Source organism: Pinus tabuliformis, chromosome Q (genome assembly GCF_031772625.1).
Source record: "Pinus tabuliformis cultivar Carrire ecotype Pingquan chromosome Q, CPIR1, whole genome shotgun sequence".
Lineage (NCBI taxonomy): Eukaryota > Viridiplantae > Streptophyta > Pinopsida > Pinales > Pinaceae > Pinus > Pinus tabuliformis.
In genome coordinates this window covers 1,362,519,456-1,362,536,493 of record NC_142296.1, presented here as the reverse complement: position 1 = coordinate 1,362,536,493, position 17,038 = coordinate 1,362,519,456, and the positions used below count along the sequence as shown (strand labels likewise).

At 41.1% G+C, this 17,038-nt stretch overlaps 1 protein-coding gene across 1 annotated transcript in view; it reads left to right on the top strand.

Moving 5' to 3' along the window:
- The window catches only part of LOC149224985 (uncharacterized), a 113,693-nt gene extending 97,584 nt beyond the window's left edge, over nt 1–16,109 (top strand). Inside the window, exon 5 of the mRNA XM_089388324.1 lies at nt 13,018–16,109. Coding sequence (XP_089244450.1) covers nt 13,018–16,109 — 3,092 coding nt within the window. The remainder of the gene's footprint in view (nt 1–13,017) is intronic.
- The last annotated feature ends 929 nt before the right edge of the window (nt 16,110–17,038 follow it).

Sequence of the window (17,038 nt, the reverse complement as noted above, 5' to 3'; positions counted from 1 at the left end):
AGACAAGTTGGACGGAGCCTCCAACTTTGTCATCTGGAAGGCAAGCATCGTGTCTGTTCTGGATAGACATCACATCAAGGGCTTTGCCTTGAGAACCGCGACTATCCTAGTCGATCCAGCTAATAATGGAAGTTATGAGGATGCAATGGCGAAGGCAAAGTGTGTAATCCTTGATGGGGTCAAGGATCATGTAGTACCACATATTGCCGAGAAGAACACGACAAAGGAGATGTGGGATACCTTGACGACATTGTATCAGGGCATTTCCATGCAGAGGAAGATGCTGTTGGAGAATCAGTTGCGGTCGTATCAGATGCAAAAGGGGGAGTAGATAGATCTATACCTCAGCAGGTTGCAAGAGATTTGGGATCAACTTACTTCCATAGGGGCCACACCGGATCAAGAGTTCATGATGAGGACCGCCCTGAATGTAGTCTCCGAGGATTGGGAGACGTTTGTCCAACGCATTTTGGGTAGAGCCGATCTTCCAGGATGGGAAGAGATGTGGGCAGCTCTTCGCTAAGAAGAGATTAGATGGTTGACCAAGGCAGGAAGTAGCAGCAAAGGAGGTTGAATCAAGAAAGAAGAGGAGGAGGATGCAGCTCTGGCATCTGCGGGACAGCAGGGGAAGAGGAAGAAGAAGGACATCTCCAAGGTGAAGTGCTTCCATTGTGGGGAGATGGGTCATTATGCAACCCAGTATCCCAGGAAGAAGAATAAGGGAGAGGCTTCTGACTCCAAGGTAGCTTTGGCTAGGTGAAGGAAGAAGTCGAGACTGATGACGACTGTGCCATGAGTGCTCATGCACCTCTAGATAAGAGGTGGGGTGACATCGAGCCGCAGTCAGGAGGACTATAGAAGATGAGGGGCAGGATCCTTGAGGTACCCAAACTCTTGGATCATATCTGGCTACAAGAGCCTTGAATGACAGTAGCAGGATGACGGATGTCGGTAGAAGCAAGATGCGGATGGAGCGACAAGGCAGTGCTAGAGTGCAGAGGTCTGTAGCAACGCAGTGGGGGTTGCAGCAATGCGAGAGGCACAGAGGTGGTTGCAGTAGTGTAGAAAGGGACAGAGGGGGCTGCAGTAGTGCGAGAAGCCCAAAGGTGTTTGCAGCAGCACAGAGGTAGCAGAGGGAGCACATGATAGCAGCAGAAGTAGCTTCAACATCATGAGGCTTCCAGACTGACAATGAGGTGAGTAGTTGGGTAGATCAGTTACTTACTTCTTGGTAATTGAGTTGCAGTGGCAGTGCTATGGGCAGCATGTTGCGACATTTGTGAGAGAGTTGCAGTGCAGATGCAGTGTTGGGAGGAAGGACCAACAACAACATGGATGCAGAGGGAGCTGCAGTACAACTATAGTAGTGGCAGTGGCAGAGCCATGGGTAGCAATGTAGTGGACGTTGGGCAGCAGGCCAAGCATTAGTGCAAGTACCGATGTTGGAGGATCAGTGTGATGTTCAGTGGTGGAGCATTACTAGAGCACATTCCTCGCTAAGAGGGAGTGTTGATTTGTGGTAGCATCGAATGTGCTCTAGCCATGAAAATTGGTGGAGAGACTAAAGCACATAAGATCTCCAAGACCCAGAAATGGTTTGGAGAAATTCCACCCGGTTAGAGAGATTTTAAAATAATTAATATTTTTAATGGGGTTCCTAAGTCTAAACTTAGGAAAATTAAAATATTAATGGGTATTAATACAAAACTGGGTGAGAAGGTTTTAAATGACATGGATCAAGCCAAATCTAATCTTAGCCGTTTATTAGGGACTTAATCTCGGCCATTGAAGACTCAACAGGAAAAGTATAATAGGAAGCTTGAGGGTCAATTGGAGATACACCAAGATTGATCAGTTAGTTCAATTTTTTGGAGCGGGGTTTGCTGAGAAAATTCGAACAAGTGATCTGAGTTGCAGCGAGGGGTAGTGAGTACATAGCAGAGAGGCAGAGATAGTGCTAGAGGGCCAACGCAGTGATTGAGGAGGCCACGCAGAGGTAGCAGGAGCCACGCAGACGTAGCTAGAGACTGTGTAGAGGCTGAGGGGCCTGCGTGGGTGACGCAGAAGGCCAGAGAGATGACGCAGAGAAGTAGAAGGCTGACATAGAGGGTTCCAGAGCTACGCAGAGGCTAGCAGGTTTGACGCAGAGCCTTGGAGAAGCGCCAAAAAGATTTTCGTGGGGCAGACTAGTGTTGAGACGCTGAATATCTGCTTCTGAGAAGAGGTATTACTGTCGTGTAGAAATATTTGTTGGGTGAGCCAGTTTGGCACCCTAGTTGTACTCAAGAAAGTTGCTTGATAATAAAACCCTTAGAACTGCTGCACCGGTTTTCGCGCATTGGGTTTTTTCGGGGACGATTGTCCAAAAATAACGGTGTCCCTTGTGTGTTTGTCTATTATTTTAGTTTCTGATTTGTATATGAGTTAAGGTTGCATTTGTGTTTATTTCGGTATTTATATTTATAAATAACTTGTTAATGGAAAGAACAAGTAGGAGATAATAAACCAGATAATGCAGTAGGGATTTCTGATGTGTCAGACTTAGAAATTTCAACACAAGGAAACCCTTTACAAGCAATGACACAAGGTCTAAAGAAATATTAGACCTCATTCATTCCGATGTGTGTGGGCCAATGTCTAACAAATCTCTTGGAGGTCATCTTTATTATGTGACCTTCATTGATGATCATTCTAGAAAGACATGGCTCTACCTTCTCAAAACAAAGGATGAAGTATTTGAAAAGTTCAAAGAATTTAGATCTAAAGTGGAGACCTTAATTGAAAGAAAGATAAAGACTTAAGATCCGACAATGGTGGGGAATACACTTCAAAAGAACTAATTGCATATTATAAAGAAACAGGTATTAAGAGGAAGCTCATTGTTCCCTACAATCCCGAGCAGAATGGAGTTGTAGAAAGGAAAAATAGAACACTTGAAGAATGCATACGAACTATGATACTTGATCAAGATCTACCGAAGTTTCTATGGGGAGAAGCAACAATGAAAACAATATATATACAAAATAGAAGTCCTCATAGAATCCTTGATAATATGACACCAAAAGAAGTTTTTACAGGGAAGAAGCCATCTATGGACCATCTCCAAATCTTTGGGTGTCCCACATACATCCATGTTCCAAAGGACAAGCAAAAGAAGTTAGATTCTACAAGCATTAAATGGATCTTCGTTAGCTATAATCTTTCTTCAAAATCATATAGAATCTACATCAAGGAAGGAAGACAAATTGAAGTGAGCAGGGATGTTATATTCGATGAAAATCATGCCTACAAAAGATCCAAGGATATTCTGATCGATTATGATAACGAAGATATAGCACTATTTGAAGAAGAATGGCATCATGATAAGTCAATTACAAACCAAGAAGAAAAAGAAGGACCAAGTGAGCCTATTCAACCTATGATCATACCCGAAACAAGGAAGAGGCCAAATTGGTTAAAAGCTATTCTTGAAGATGTCGAAGGACATGGAGCTACTAAAGGAACTTTTAGAGAAAGCAAAAGACCAAAGAGATATTTAGGATATGCAACATATATGACAAAATTGATAGAAGCTAAACCAACTACATTTGAAGAAATTGCTCATCAAGAAGAATGGAAGAAGGCGATGCAAGAAGAATATCAATCCATCATGAAGAATGGGGTTTGGGAAATCATTCCTAGACCAAGTGACAAATCAGTTGTCACTTCAAAATGGATTTACAAAATCAAACATGCTATTGATGGAAGCATAGACAAATATAAAGCTAGATTCGTTGCAAGGGGTTTCTCACAAAAAGAAGGCATAGACTATGAAGAAACCTTTGCTCCTACTGCCAGGTATACTACTATAAGATCTTTGGTTTCACTAGCTGCTACTATGGGATGGAATATTCATCAAATGGATGTCAAAACAACATTTCTAAATGGAACCATTGATGAAGAAGTATACATTGAACAACGAGAAGGTTTCAAAATAAATAGCAAAGATACACATGTCTGCAGACTCAAGAAAGCCCTATATGGCTTGAAGCAAGCTCCTACGGCATGGTATGCAAGAATGGATGCATATCTCTTAAGATTTGGGTTTGTCAAAAGTTTTGCAGATCCAGTCCTCTACATCAAGGTGGTGAACAATGAACCGCACATTACACTATTATGTGTGGATGATTTGTTTATTACAGGCGTGGAGTGCAAAATACAAGAATGTAAGAAAATGCTAGCCACTGAATTTGAGATGAAAGATCTGGGACTTATGCACTATTACTTGGGTTTGGAAGTCTGGCAGAAACCTGGAGAAATATATTTGGGTCAAGGTAAATACATAATTGAGATATTGCAGAGATTTGGTATGATGGATTCCAAACCTATGACTACTCCCATGATCACTAATCTCAGGAAGTTGAGAAGCTGCATCTCTAGTCTCGTCAATCCTACTAGCTATCGTAAGTTGGTGGGTTCTCTGATGTACCTAGTAGATACAAGACATGATATATGTTTTGCCGTGAATTTCTTAGTCAATTTTAGTTGGAGCCTCGTCATGACCATTGGATAACTGCCAATCATATTTTGAGATATCTATGTGGCACTATACATCACTGCCTAAAGTATGATGGAAAGAAAGTCAAGTTAATAGGCTATACCGATTCTGATTAGGGTTGCAATGAGACTGATGGAAGAAGCACTACAGGTGGATGTTTTAGTTTGGGTTTTGCAATGATTTCACGGATGAGTAGAAAACAAGATCCTGTTGCGTTAAGTAGTGCTGAAGCAAAATATGTCGTTGCATGTGAAGTAGGAAAATAGGTTGTTTGGTTAAGGAACATTTTATTAGATTTGTTTGGAAATCCTTTGGATCCTACCATAATAAATTGTAAAAATCAAAGCAACATCAAGATGTCTGAACAACAAGTACCACTACATTAGGAGCCTGGTACAAGATGGGGTTGTAAAACTACAATATATTCCCATAGATGAACATGTAGTTGATGTGCTAATGAAGTCTGTTCCGAATAAGAAGTTTGAATATTTTAGAAGCATGCTTGGGGTACTCGATACTATAGATTTAGTTGATAGGGAGAGATGAGGCATCTAATGGCAGATGCTTGGGAAGACATCTAGCCGACCTGTGTGTTGATGTCTAGATCTTGAAGAGGGAGGGTGGCATTGGCCATGGAGCTCTGACCTTGGATACGCACCTAGATCCCTGGGTTGATGGTTAGTAAGTAAACTTGATGGTACCTAGACTCGCTGAAAGCTTGAGTCCATCTTAGTCCCACCCGGATAGATTACCTTGGTCAGGAATCTAGTCTGCAACACTGAGTGTGTTAGAACTCTTTGTAGTTCAAGAATTTTGAAATCTTCCATGTACTTGTATATATATGTAATTATGAATACCTCCCTAGTTAAGAGGGAGTGTTGAAGAATGTAACTAGCTTTGGTCTTCATAATTGTACTTGTTAAAAAAAATTTATTGTTAAAGAAAATGACTTATTAAAACATGGGTTTCATGCTTGGGTCAATGTTTTCTAGGTCAAAGTCCCCATTGAGGGCTTCTAGGTTTTGTCTTGAGTCATTGTCATTATAATTAGACCCTTCTTGGGCTTTTGTATCATGTAAAAATAATTATTTTTGAGTCAAAAAAGGTAATTTGTCAACTCCACACCAAGTCGGCGCTACCCTCAAAAAGTCAAATTGGATTAGGGCAATTCGACCTCACAAGAAGCCTATGTATTGAGCAATTCAACTTCATTTGGAGAGGATCATCAGCAAGTTCGATCTCTACGAAGTAGTCGCTGGAAAAGAGTACGAAGTTGTCAGAGAAGGAGAGAAGCTGGGAAGAAGAAAATCGAGTTTTTGGGCTACCTTTCTCTCACATGTGCGAAGATACTGGGTTGAAGCTAGGGTCGAAATTATCTTTTGTTGCAAGGCTGAAGTTCTGAAGCTAGGGTTCAAAAATCTGCTGCTGGGGCCGAAATTCTGATCTGAAGCTGCGCCTTGAAGCGTCGACACTTGGAAGGCTGATAAAAGGGCATCTACAAGGAGGAAGGGCTGACTTGGTGGTTGGAGGTCTTTTTCTAGGTCTAGAAGTTTGAAAGTGTCTCATCTTGATTTGAATCTACTGAAGGAAGAGTTCTTGACTGGGTTTTCCCGTTATAGGGGTTTTGCCTTGGCTGTGTGCCTACATCTTGTGTCTATTGTTCTTGTGATCTTCATACACATATAATTGTTCATTTTTGGGTAGCATTGGATGTGCTCTAGCTCCAAAATTTTGGGGAGGGGCTAGAACACATGAGATCTCCAAGACCCAAAAATCATTTGGAGAAATTCCACCCAGAGTGCATGTTATTCAAATAATTAATTCCTTTTAATGGTGCCTAAGTTAAAACTTAGGAAATTAAAATAATTAAAGTGAATTAATGTAAATATGGGTGAGAAGCTTCTAAGTGACGAGGATCAAGTCTAATTTAATCTTAGCTATTGATTAGAGATTAGATCACGACTGTTGATTTTTCAACAGGAAAAGTATAAAGGAAGGCTTGGGGTTAGTTGGAGAATAGACACAGTGAGAGCAACACTTGAGCTAGATTGAAATTCTGGGGCATTGTTTGCTGAGAATTTCGGAATAAGTTTCTAGTGCACAGAGGGGTAGTTCGGCAGCAGGACTTTCGTCTAAGGCCGAGAATACATAATAGAGAGGCAGTGCAGCACCAGGGAGAGACAACACAACTCCAGGAGGGTGATGCAGAAGCTAGAGGGGTTGACGCAGTCACACAGAGGCAGCGTTGGGGTTTCTGTGAGGCAGATTGGGCATCAGTACAACAGATTAATTTCTGAGCCAGGAAAGCTCACTAGGAGGGTGACGCAGCTCCTAGAGGAGGTGATGCAGTTCCAACGTAGAGCTGGGAACAACCATCGCTGAACAGCATTGGGGACAACGCAGTCACCTGTGGGGTTTGTTCATCCAGTTGTTGGATTTGCCAAAATATCTGTCTCTAGGTGGAGGTACTTCTTGTTAATTTTTGGGTAGCATTAGATGTGCTCTAGCTCTAAAATTTTGTGGAGGGGCTAGCACACATGAGATCTCCAAGACCTAAAAATCGTTTGGTGAAATTCCACCCGAATTGTATTTTATTAAAATAATTAATATTTTTAATGGGGTTCCTAAGTCTAAACTTAGGAAAATTGGGTATTAATGAAAATATGGGTGAGAAGCTTCTAAGAGACGAGGATCAAGTCTAATTTAATCTTAGTCGTTGATTAGAGATTAAATCACGACCGTTAATTTCTCAATAGGAAAAGTAGAAATGGAGACTTGGGGTCAGTTGGAGAAGACACATAGAGAGATTGAGGAAATCAATTTTATGAGGTCAGAAGTTCTCAAGAGGGAAATAGATTGGGGAGATCTTGCAGCTGAGGGGTAGTGATAGTTCGGGAATACAGACAGAGAGGCGGAGAGAAGCTTGTGGAGGTAGCGTAGTAGCCAAGAGAGCTGACGTTGGGCCAGTCTGGGCCCACGCAACCTTGACGCAAAGCCAGAAGGGCCAGCGCAGAGGGAGAGAGTTGCCTTCCACGCAGAGTGTCGGCACTGCCGGGGAAAGCTGACGCAGTGGGCAGAAGAGTTAACGCAGAGCCTCAAAGAGCTCCACGTAGTTACTGCAAAGGGGCAACGCAGTTGTAGCCAGGGCCAGCCAGTTTTGTTGTCGGATCAGCTGGAATCTGTCGGGTGAAGTGAGGTAAAACTCACTCAGGTTTTCCGCCATTGTATTTCTTTATCACTGGTTTGCCGGGAGGGAAACCAACATTTGTATTTAGAACTTCTTCTTAATAATAGAAAACCCTCAGAGTTGCTGCATCGGTTTTCCCGCATTGGATTTTTCTAGGGATGTTTAGTCCAAAAATATGTATGTCCTCTACATGATTGTGTCATTTATTTTTTAGTACTTGATCTGTATATTGGTGTAGGCTGCAATGTAGTTGCATTAATATTTTCTGAATATTTATGAAAATAACTTGTTAAATGAAAAACACAAGTAGGTAATGCAAGTCAATTTACTGCAGTAGGATTTCTGGTTTGCTAGATTAAAAAATTTTCACACTTCTGCCAGGTTTATTCTCTGTTGGGTGAGCCGGATTTGGCACCCTAGTTGTATTCAGAAATCTGCTTAATAATAAAACCCTCATATTTACTGCACCGGTTTTCCCGCATTGGGTTATTTCGGGGATGTTTAGTCCAAAAATAAGTGTGTCCTTTGTGTGGTTGTCTCATTTATTTTTTCAGTACTTGATCGGTATATTGGTGTAGGCTGCAGTATATTTGCATTAATATTTTCTGAATAATTGCTGAAAATAACTTGTTAAACTGAAGAGCACAAATAGGTAATGCAAATCAGTTTACTGTAGTAGGATTTCTGATTGGTTGGATGCAAAAATTTTCACATGGTGTCAGAGCAATTGCAGATCAAGGAGGACTGAAGCCATCAGCAAAAGGACAAAGGAAAATCTGTCCGGGAAGACAGATGCCCTGAGAGACAACGCAGTTTCAAGCCAAGAGAGCAGAGGAGGGGTGACACAGTCACCAAGGGAGGCTCATGCAGAACCTGCGTCAGCCTGATTGGGTGACGCTATTGATGCAGAGGGCAAAGCAATGGTTACTGGGCTAGTGCGGAGACTGTTGAGTCTCGTTTTTCCTGTTGTCGTGGCTAGAGGTGCAACGCAAATTTCATTTGGAGTTGCTGGTGGGGTACTGATTTTGTTGGTGCAGAACAATACCTAGTGGGGCAGAAGCTAATTAGGGGGAATCAATTCCTCAGAAGATTTCTTGCCAAGAAATCTAGATCCAGTGCTGAGCAACAACAAAGAGAGATCAGAGAGGGGTGGTTTGACGGTGGTTGGCAGAAGGATTTTTGTGAAGGAAATCGAAATTCAGAGGAAGCTTGTTCCTTAGAGGATTTCTAGCCCCAAAGAAATCCAGATCCAAGTTTTGCTGGGGCAACAACGAAAGAGGGAGAAGAGAACCAGTTCGACATTTATTTGAGCAAAGATGGCCGTTAACAGACTGAGGGATCAAGACAGGTTGGATGGAGCATCCAACTTCGTCATCTAGAAGGCCAGGATCCTAGTAGTTTTGGATAAAAATCGCATCAAGGATTATGCCTTGAGGACAGTTGTTGTTCCGGTCGATGTTGATTCTCTCAAGAAGTACAAGGAGGCTTAGGCAAAAGCAAAGTACATGATCTTGGATGGGGTCAAGGATCATGCAATCCCACATATTGCTGAGAAAGACACAACAAGGGAAATGTGGGAGGCCTTGACCACATTGTACAAGGGAACTTCCGTTCAATGGAAGATGTTGCTTGAGAGTTAGCTGAGACAGTTTCAGATGCAAAAGGGAGAAGAAATCGATCACTTCCTTCTCAAGTTCCAAAGGATCCGTGACCAGCTAACTTCCGTAAGGTCTACACCAGATGCTGAATTTATGGTCAGTACTGCCCTGATTGCAGTCACTAAAGACTGGGAAACCTTTGTCTAAAGCATCTTGGGCAGGGCTTCTCTTCCCAGTTGGGAGGAGATGTGGGCAACTCTTCGACAGGAAGAGATTAGATGATGGACCAAGGTGGGAAGCAACAACAAAAGGGTTAGAATCAAGAAGGAGGAAGAGGAGGATGCAACTCTCGCATCAGCGGGACAACAAGGGAAACACAAACGAAAGGACATATCCAAAGTCAGATGCTTCAGATGTGGAAAAATGGGTCATTTCGCCACGCAGTGCCCTCGAAAGAAGGGCAAAGAAGACAAGTCTGACTCAAGGCTGCTCTAGCGCAAGTTGAAAAAGAGGACGATGATGATTGTGCCATGAGTGCTCATGCACCTTTAGAGAAGAGGTGGGACGATATTGAGCTGTAGTCGGGAGGACTACATAAAAGAGCAGGATCCTTGAGGTGCCCAAACTCTTGGATCACATACGGCTACGGGAGCCCTTAATGACAGTAGTGAAATGATGGGAGTCAGTTGGTGCGAGGGATGATGGAGCAACAGTGGTAGAGCTAGAGTGCCAAAGTCTGAAGCAACGTAGTGGAGTGTTGCAGCATGCAGAAGGCACAAAGCAGATACAACAACAACGCAGTAGCATCAGAGGGTCAACACAAATTAGTAGCATAGGTAACTTAAGCGCCAAGGGGCATCCAGACTGACCAACATGTCAGCTTTTGGGTGGCTTTTCAGTTGCTTACTTCTCAGCAACTGAATTGTAGTGCAACAGTTAGCAGTGGCAGTGCTATGGGCAACATGATGCAGCATATTGAGAGGGAGCTGTAGTACAAATGCAGTAGTGATAGTGGTAGTGTCATGGGCAGTAGTACAGATTGTAGCAACGCAGTGGATGAAGGGTAGTAGGCCGAGCATCAACAACGCAGAGGACCGATGCCATGGATTAGTGTGATACTTCTGCTGGGAAGTTTTGCTAGAGCACATTCCTCGCTAAGGGGGAGTGTTTATTTTTGGGTAGCATCGGATGTGCTCTAGCTCTGAAATTTTGTGGAGGGGCTAGAACACATGAGATCTCCAAGACTTAGAAATCATTTGGAGAAATTCCACACAGAGTGCATGCTATTCAAATAATTAATTATTTTTAATGGTGCCTAAGTTAAAACTTAGGAAATTAAAATAATTAAAGTGAATTAATGTAAATATGGGTGAGAAGCTTCTAAGTGATGAGGATCAAGTCTAATTTAATCTTAGCCGTTGATTAGAGATTAGATCACAACCATTGATTTCTCAACAGGAAAAGTATAAAGGAAGGCTTGGGGTCAGTTGGAGAATACACACAGTGAGAGCAACACTTGAGCTAGATCGAAATTCTGGGGCGTGGTTTGTTGAGAATTTCAGAATAAGCTTCTAGTGCAGGGAGGGGTAGTTTGGCAGCGGGACTTTCGTCCAAGGCTGAGAATACATAATATAGAGGCAGTGCAGCACTAGGGAGAGACAATGCAGCTCCAGGAGGGTGACGCAGAGGCAGCACTGGGGTTTCTGTGATGCAGATTAGGCATCATTATAGCAGATCGATTTTTGAGCTAGGAAGGTTCACTGGGAGGGTGACACAGCTCCTAGAGGAGGTGACGCAGTTCCAGCGCAGAGCTGGGAGCAGCCATCGCTGCACATTACTGGGGACAGCACGGTCATCTGTGGGGTTTGTTCATCCAGTTGCTGGATCTGCCAAAATATCTGTATAGAGGTACTTCTGCTAGGTTTATTCTCTATTGGGTGAGCCGGATTTGGCACCCTAGTTGTATTCAGAATTTGCTTAATAATAAAACCCTCATATCTGCTGCACCGGTTTTCCCGTGTTGGGTTTTTCTGGGGACGTTTAGTCCAAAAACAAGTGTGTCCTTTGTGTGGTTGTCTCATTTATTTTTCAGTACTTGATTTGTATATTGGTGTAGGTTGTAGTGTATTTGCATTAATATTTTCTGAATAATTCTGAAAATAACTTGTTAAACTAAAGAACACAAGTAGGTAATGCAAATCAGTTTACTGCAGTAGGATTTCTGATTTGTTGGATTCATAAATTTTCACAATAATTTGGTAATTGCTTGATGAAAGATAAACTAAATAAGAAGTAAAAGAAGCTCACAAGTAATTATCAAGAAAGATGAATCAAACCCTAAATCATACTAGCATTGATTTCTCAACATCCACCACAAGTTTGCTAGTGTCCTTGAAACTCCTTGGGCCGCACTATCTAGCCAACATCCAAACCACCCCTTTCTAGAGCCAAACATATTATGTCAAATGAACCAATAGATATGAGGAACTAGAGTGGGTGACAAGACAAAATAGTTACCTTCCATCATTGTATCATGATGCGAAGCTTGAAATCAATCCACCACAAGTTTGTTAGTGTCCCTGCAACACCTACCATGCTTATTTGCAAAAGGATTATGCCAATTATAGACATGGACCACCCAAATAGAATCATTAGATCGCCTCCTTTCATTAGGTGAACTTCATCACTATAGTATTTGGCTTCCGAATGACATGAGCGAGCTGTAAACATATCTGTGCCTGACCTGTTTTCACACACTCGGGTTATCATAACTGTGCATTCTCTCCCTCATTTGCGTCCGACCTTGTGGGAGCAAGAATAAATGTCTTGCACTGTCATCCCATCCAAGGACTGACTGGACTTGTTTGATCTGGACCTTCTATGGACCATAACCCACTTTACCTTAATTTCAGTTGTATATTTGGGATACTTCTTCAATATTTGTTGCAAACTTGCTCAAGGTGCTATTAAAATGTTTAAATCCCTATTATTTTCACCATATAGTAACATTCTTAACTTTAGCCAATAATTCTGGACAATTCCTTGTATAATGGTTCAGAAGCCCACAAACCTCACAAATAACTATTCTAGAAGACGAAAAAACACTTATTGGTGGTATGATCACACCTATTACATTATACATTTTCAGCAAGGGTTTAAACTTTAAACTATTGTGGCCACGCCACAATTACCATAGCTAAAGATGACTCTTGCATCAGTGCAGCTTGCATCAAAGAAACTGTTGGAGTCTATGCCCCTGACGTCTCCACATCTTGTTGCCTGTTCTTTATTTTTGGATTTGATCAACAATGATTCCACAATTGCTTCCAAGTGCAATACTTCCAACAATAAGTATGATCTGTCCTTTCAACTTTCCCCTTCGTTCTCTGCATCTTTTACCCTATGGTTTTCCTCCATCTTATCTAACAAATATTCATTTTGCAATTAATTCTCTTCGCACTGCATCCAACATATCTTTTTTCATCCTTTTATCGGTTTCTTTTTAATTTGCGTCTTGATGACCTATTTTGCTTTTCAATGCTTTTTGTGTTGTCAATTCCATTTACTTGTCTTTTCTAATGACAATATATTTAGTCCAAAATTCCAAATGTATACAATTGTTCAGTATTTAGTCTGGTAGGTGAAAAAGCGGAGGTGTTTGCTCAACATAGCTAACTTTCCATTATATTTTGCAGGGCCTGAGGTCGTCAATGGGAATAATTTGACTCCAGGGTTCATTTGTGAGAAGCCATCAGCTGTCTATCAGACAAGAGAAGGCGAGATTAATGGTGTTCAAGGAATTCCTCATGAGATTCATGAAGCTTGGCCCTTTCTTTTCCAGGAGCAAAGAGGAGTGGTCAATTCTTGGTCCAAGCAAGGTGTCTTTACAGGTATCGGTATGCAACAATGCACCTCTATATCTGCAAAAGATACCTCAGTAGGATCACCCATTGAAATACCACTTGCTTCATTGGCGACATCTCTTCCTTCAGTTTCTCAGCAATTCACAGAAAACTCTAATGGCGCATTTCAGCTGTCTGCCTTGGGGGGGAATAATGAAGATAGTTTTAGTCAGCTTCCTGCTGGAGTTCATTCTAAGGTATATACTGATGTACCTGCAGTGGTAGATATACCAATGCAGAGTCTTGATTCACAGTCTAGCTCTCATGAACAATCATTTGTTTCCAATAGAACAAATGGAATGGATGCAAAAGGATCCTCTCCTGAGTTTAATTGGGGTAAAAGGTTTCCCAACTGCAATCCATTGCAATCTACTGGGACTCAGTTGTCATCTTCTTTCCAATCGAGAAGTCTTTCAAGTTTAGGGCAGGATTTAAGATGGTCAATCTTTGCTGATGGATCAAGAAGTTCCCAGCAAGAAGTTGCTGCTTGTCCAATGCCTACATCCGCTCATTTATCAGGGTTTTCATTGAATAGCTTACATGAGAGTTCCAGATCCTTGAAATGCCCATGTACCAATGGAATGCCACCTTTTCAGGTTTATGGTGGATGGAATTCTCAAAAGGATTCTGAAGTTTCTTGTCGTATTGACCTGAGAGACATTAAGGAAGTAGATCAAGTAGATCTAACACTTAGTCTTTCAAACAGGGTCATCAATGATGCGGTAAATAGTGCATCTGATTGTTTCCTTGTTGCTAGTAAAAAGGACAGTCCTTGTCAAGACAACATCGAGAAAGTAAATAGAACCAACAATGACATGGATCGAAGATCAGAGCATACCAAGAAGGGAGATCCTGAAGATTTTTCAGGTTTTACTGTAGGCTTGTTAGAGTTGCCATGTATCAAAGATTCAGAAAGCAAGTCTGTAGAGATGATCCAATCTAACAAGGTTATGGGTATCTATGATCTACTTGGAAAGTCTTTTTTGGCACATAAAAACATTGATGATGACTGGGATGCCAATCACCCTTTAACAAATAAACTTGTTCACAGAGTTGTGCCGCTTTCCAGGAAAGAGAATCTGGGGTCTTTTTTTCCTTCTGATTCAACTTTGAATGATGCCAATGAATTGAATGGAAATTACGGTGAAGAATCTGCAGTTTTAAAAGCCAGAGAAGGTGATGTACAAAATCCAGGAAATTTAGCAAAACAATTATTTTATAAGCAACTGCTCTCTTCAACTGATCAGAAATGTAGAAATAAGTCAACCCATTCACATACTGTAGCTCAACTTACAGGTTGTGACATATGCATTGATACTGCTCAGGAAGATCAAACATCCAAGATGCATGGGGCAGAACCTGGATTTTCTTGTGATGGTAACAAGCAAACGGGGGAGGCAGAATGGCAGTTCATGTTACCTAGCCCCCTTCAAAAAATTGGAATAGCTGCTCCACTTCACACAAATTTGAATGGGAAAACAATCCAGTGTTTGGGATTAGATATTAAAGGAGGTAGTGGGATGCTATCTATGCATATTGAGATGGAAACTAAAAATGCTATAGATGATTGTGAAGAAATGGTTGAAAGGCCATTGGGTTCTCAGACTTTGCATAGCCAAATAGAACCAATGCCCAATGAATCTCATTTTCATAGGGAGAACACTGATAAATTAAACAGGAATGGGAATAGCTCTGCTGATACTTTTCTTCAGGCTTCTATTTCTGATATAAGTGATTCTGTCAAACCATCAAAGGGGCATTGTGTCAAAACATGTAATCTTTCAATTTGTAATGAGAAGAACCTAAAGTTGTGCTCAGATGAGGCTTTGTCCTATTCAAGCCCAGTGGAAATGGAGATGGCACGAAAAGAAGAAATTGAAAATGTTATATGCATTGAGGAAGCCGACTCAAAACTGACAAAGTGTGCTGAGCTGTTAGCTAACAGTGATAAAAACGAGATGAAAGAAGACAATAAAAGTGCTTTGAATTTCAGAGGACATTCCTTGTGTAGCACACAACTTCCAGAATTGGCAGATGCAGTCAAATATGGGGCAGGGGATGTGTCGGATTCTACACATATTGCAGCAGAGACACTTCTGAGAATTTTGTCAGAGAAAAACTCAAAACATTTGGATGTAGATACTTGCCATCAACAGAATTCTTCAGGTCCAAAAACAACATTAGAATGGTTTGCTGATGTGATTCCAGGTGATACAAACCACTTGGAGTTCACATCTGTGAGGTTTAATGAAGAAATTGGTGATCCATTCTTATCCCAGGATACTGTTTCCAATAAGAATGAAACAGGTCTTTGTGAATGTTCAATACCAGAAAAAATGTCAAGTCATTCTGGTGCTCTAGATCATTTTGAGTCTATGACATTGATGCTTTTGGAAAGTAATGCAGATGAACATTGCAAACCATATGTAAAGGATCATGTGGAAACAGAAAATATCTCTTCCTCTATCAATTATGTTTCAAGGACATTGAAAAGGGGTAAACGCCAAAAAGATTTTCAGAAAGAGATACTGCCAGGTATTTCATCTCTTTCCAGGCAAAAAATTGCACAGGATCTGCAAACCATTGGAGTGCTTATGAGATCGATGGGGGATGTTTGCCAGACTGGGTTTACAGGAAGAAATGGAGGAACCTGTTCCTCTAAAGGTCATTGGTTTATACCGCCTAAAGGCCGGCGCTCAAGATGTTCTGGTGTTTCTAGGGCTTCTTGTGACAATGTAGAAACAAATGCTATATTAAGATGGCCCAAGTCTTATAATCATGATGTTGATAGGCTCAATGGAATGTCATTTAAAAGTACATGGGGTGAGACAACCAGGCGAAAGCGTATGCAGAGGCAACATACTCCTATGTTATCTTCAGCCTAGAGTCCTCTTTGAGTAGTTTCTCTACACATATGGGATCAACAGCACTGGGTATAGCTAAATCTCAACCAGAGAATTTGTATATATCATGAGTTGGTCTAACGGTTATGAGCATGTGTTTCCACCTTGGAAGTCACAGGTTCAAATCCATAGGGGTTGGGTATGTATATCTTTTTAGACTAAGCAGTCAATTTGTTGCACAGATTTGGCTTTTCAATAGGCTATGACCTTAAATTAACTCCTGTCTACATTCGGGATTTGATCTTTTAGAATTCTTCATATCCTATAGAAACATGGCTTGTATATTTATTGTTTACTGAAAATGAAAAAATTGATAAAAAGTTTTGTGTAAATGAGGCACCTTTTCATCTACAAAGGTACTTTTGAAATGCTGCCATGTTTATTACCACTGTTAATGATAAGCAAATCATGAAAAATAAAGCGTCTGTTATTTTATTGCTTAGGCCATCTGCTTATTGTATCATCTTATTTTGCGAATGTCCTTGGCATAGTGGTTTCCTTCCAGTGAGAAACAATTTACTAGTTATTTCATCAATATGCTTTGTTCGTTTATGAAAAGGCATTTGTTGGTATTGAATAAATCCACTTTTCAACTTGTAGTTTTAAACTAAAAAGCCTCATTCTTGACGTGCACACAAATTGACTCATTTTTTCTTTTTGCAGATCAACATAATGCCCTGAAGTTTTGGTTTCATTGCATGTAAGATTTTGAACTAACGTGCTTTCAGTATACAATTCACTCATCATCAGGGCATGAAGAAGAGCATAACGCTTCACTCATCCTTAGTGGACTATAGCGATCATGTTATTAGTACCCAATTGTGTTTTAACTTGACTTGTTTACTTGGCTTTCTGGACGGCATAGCTGCAGAGTAGGGTACCTGACATTGTAGCTGCTGCTTGTGTGTAAA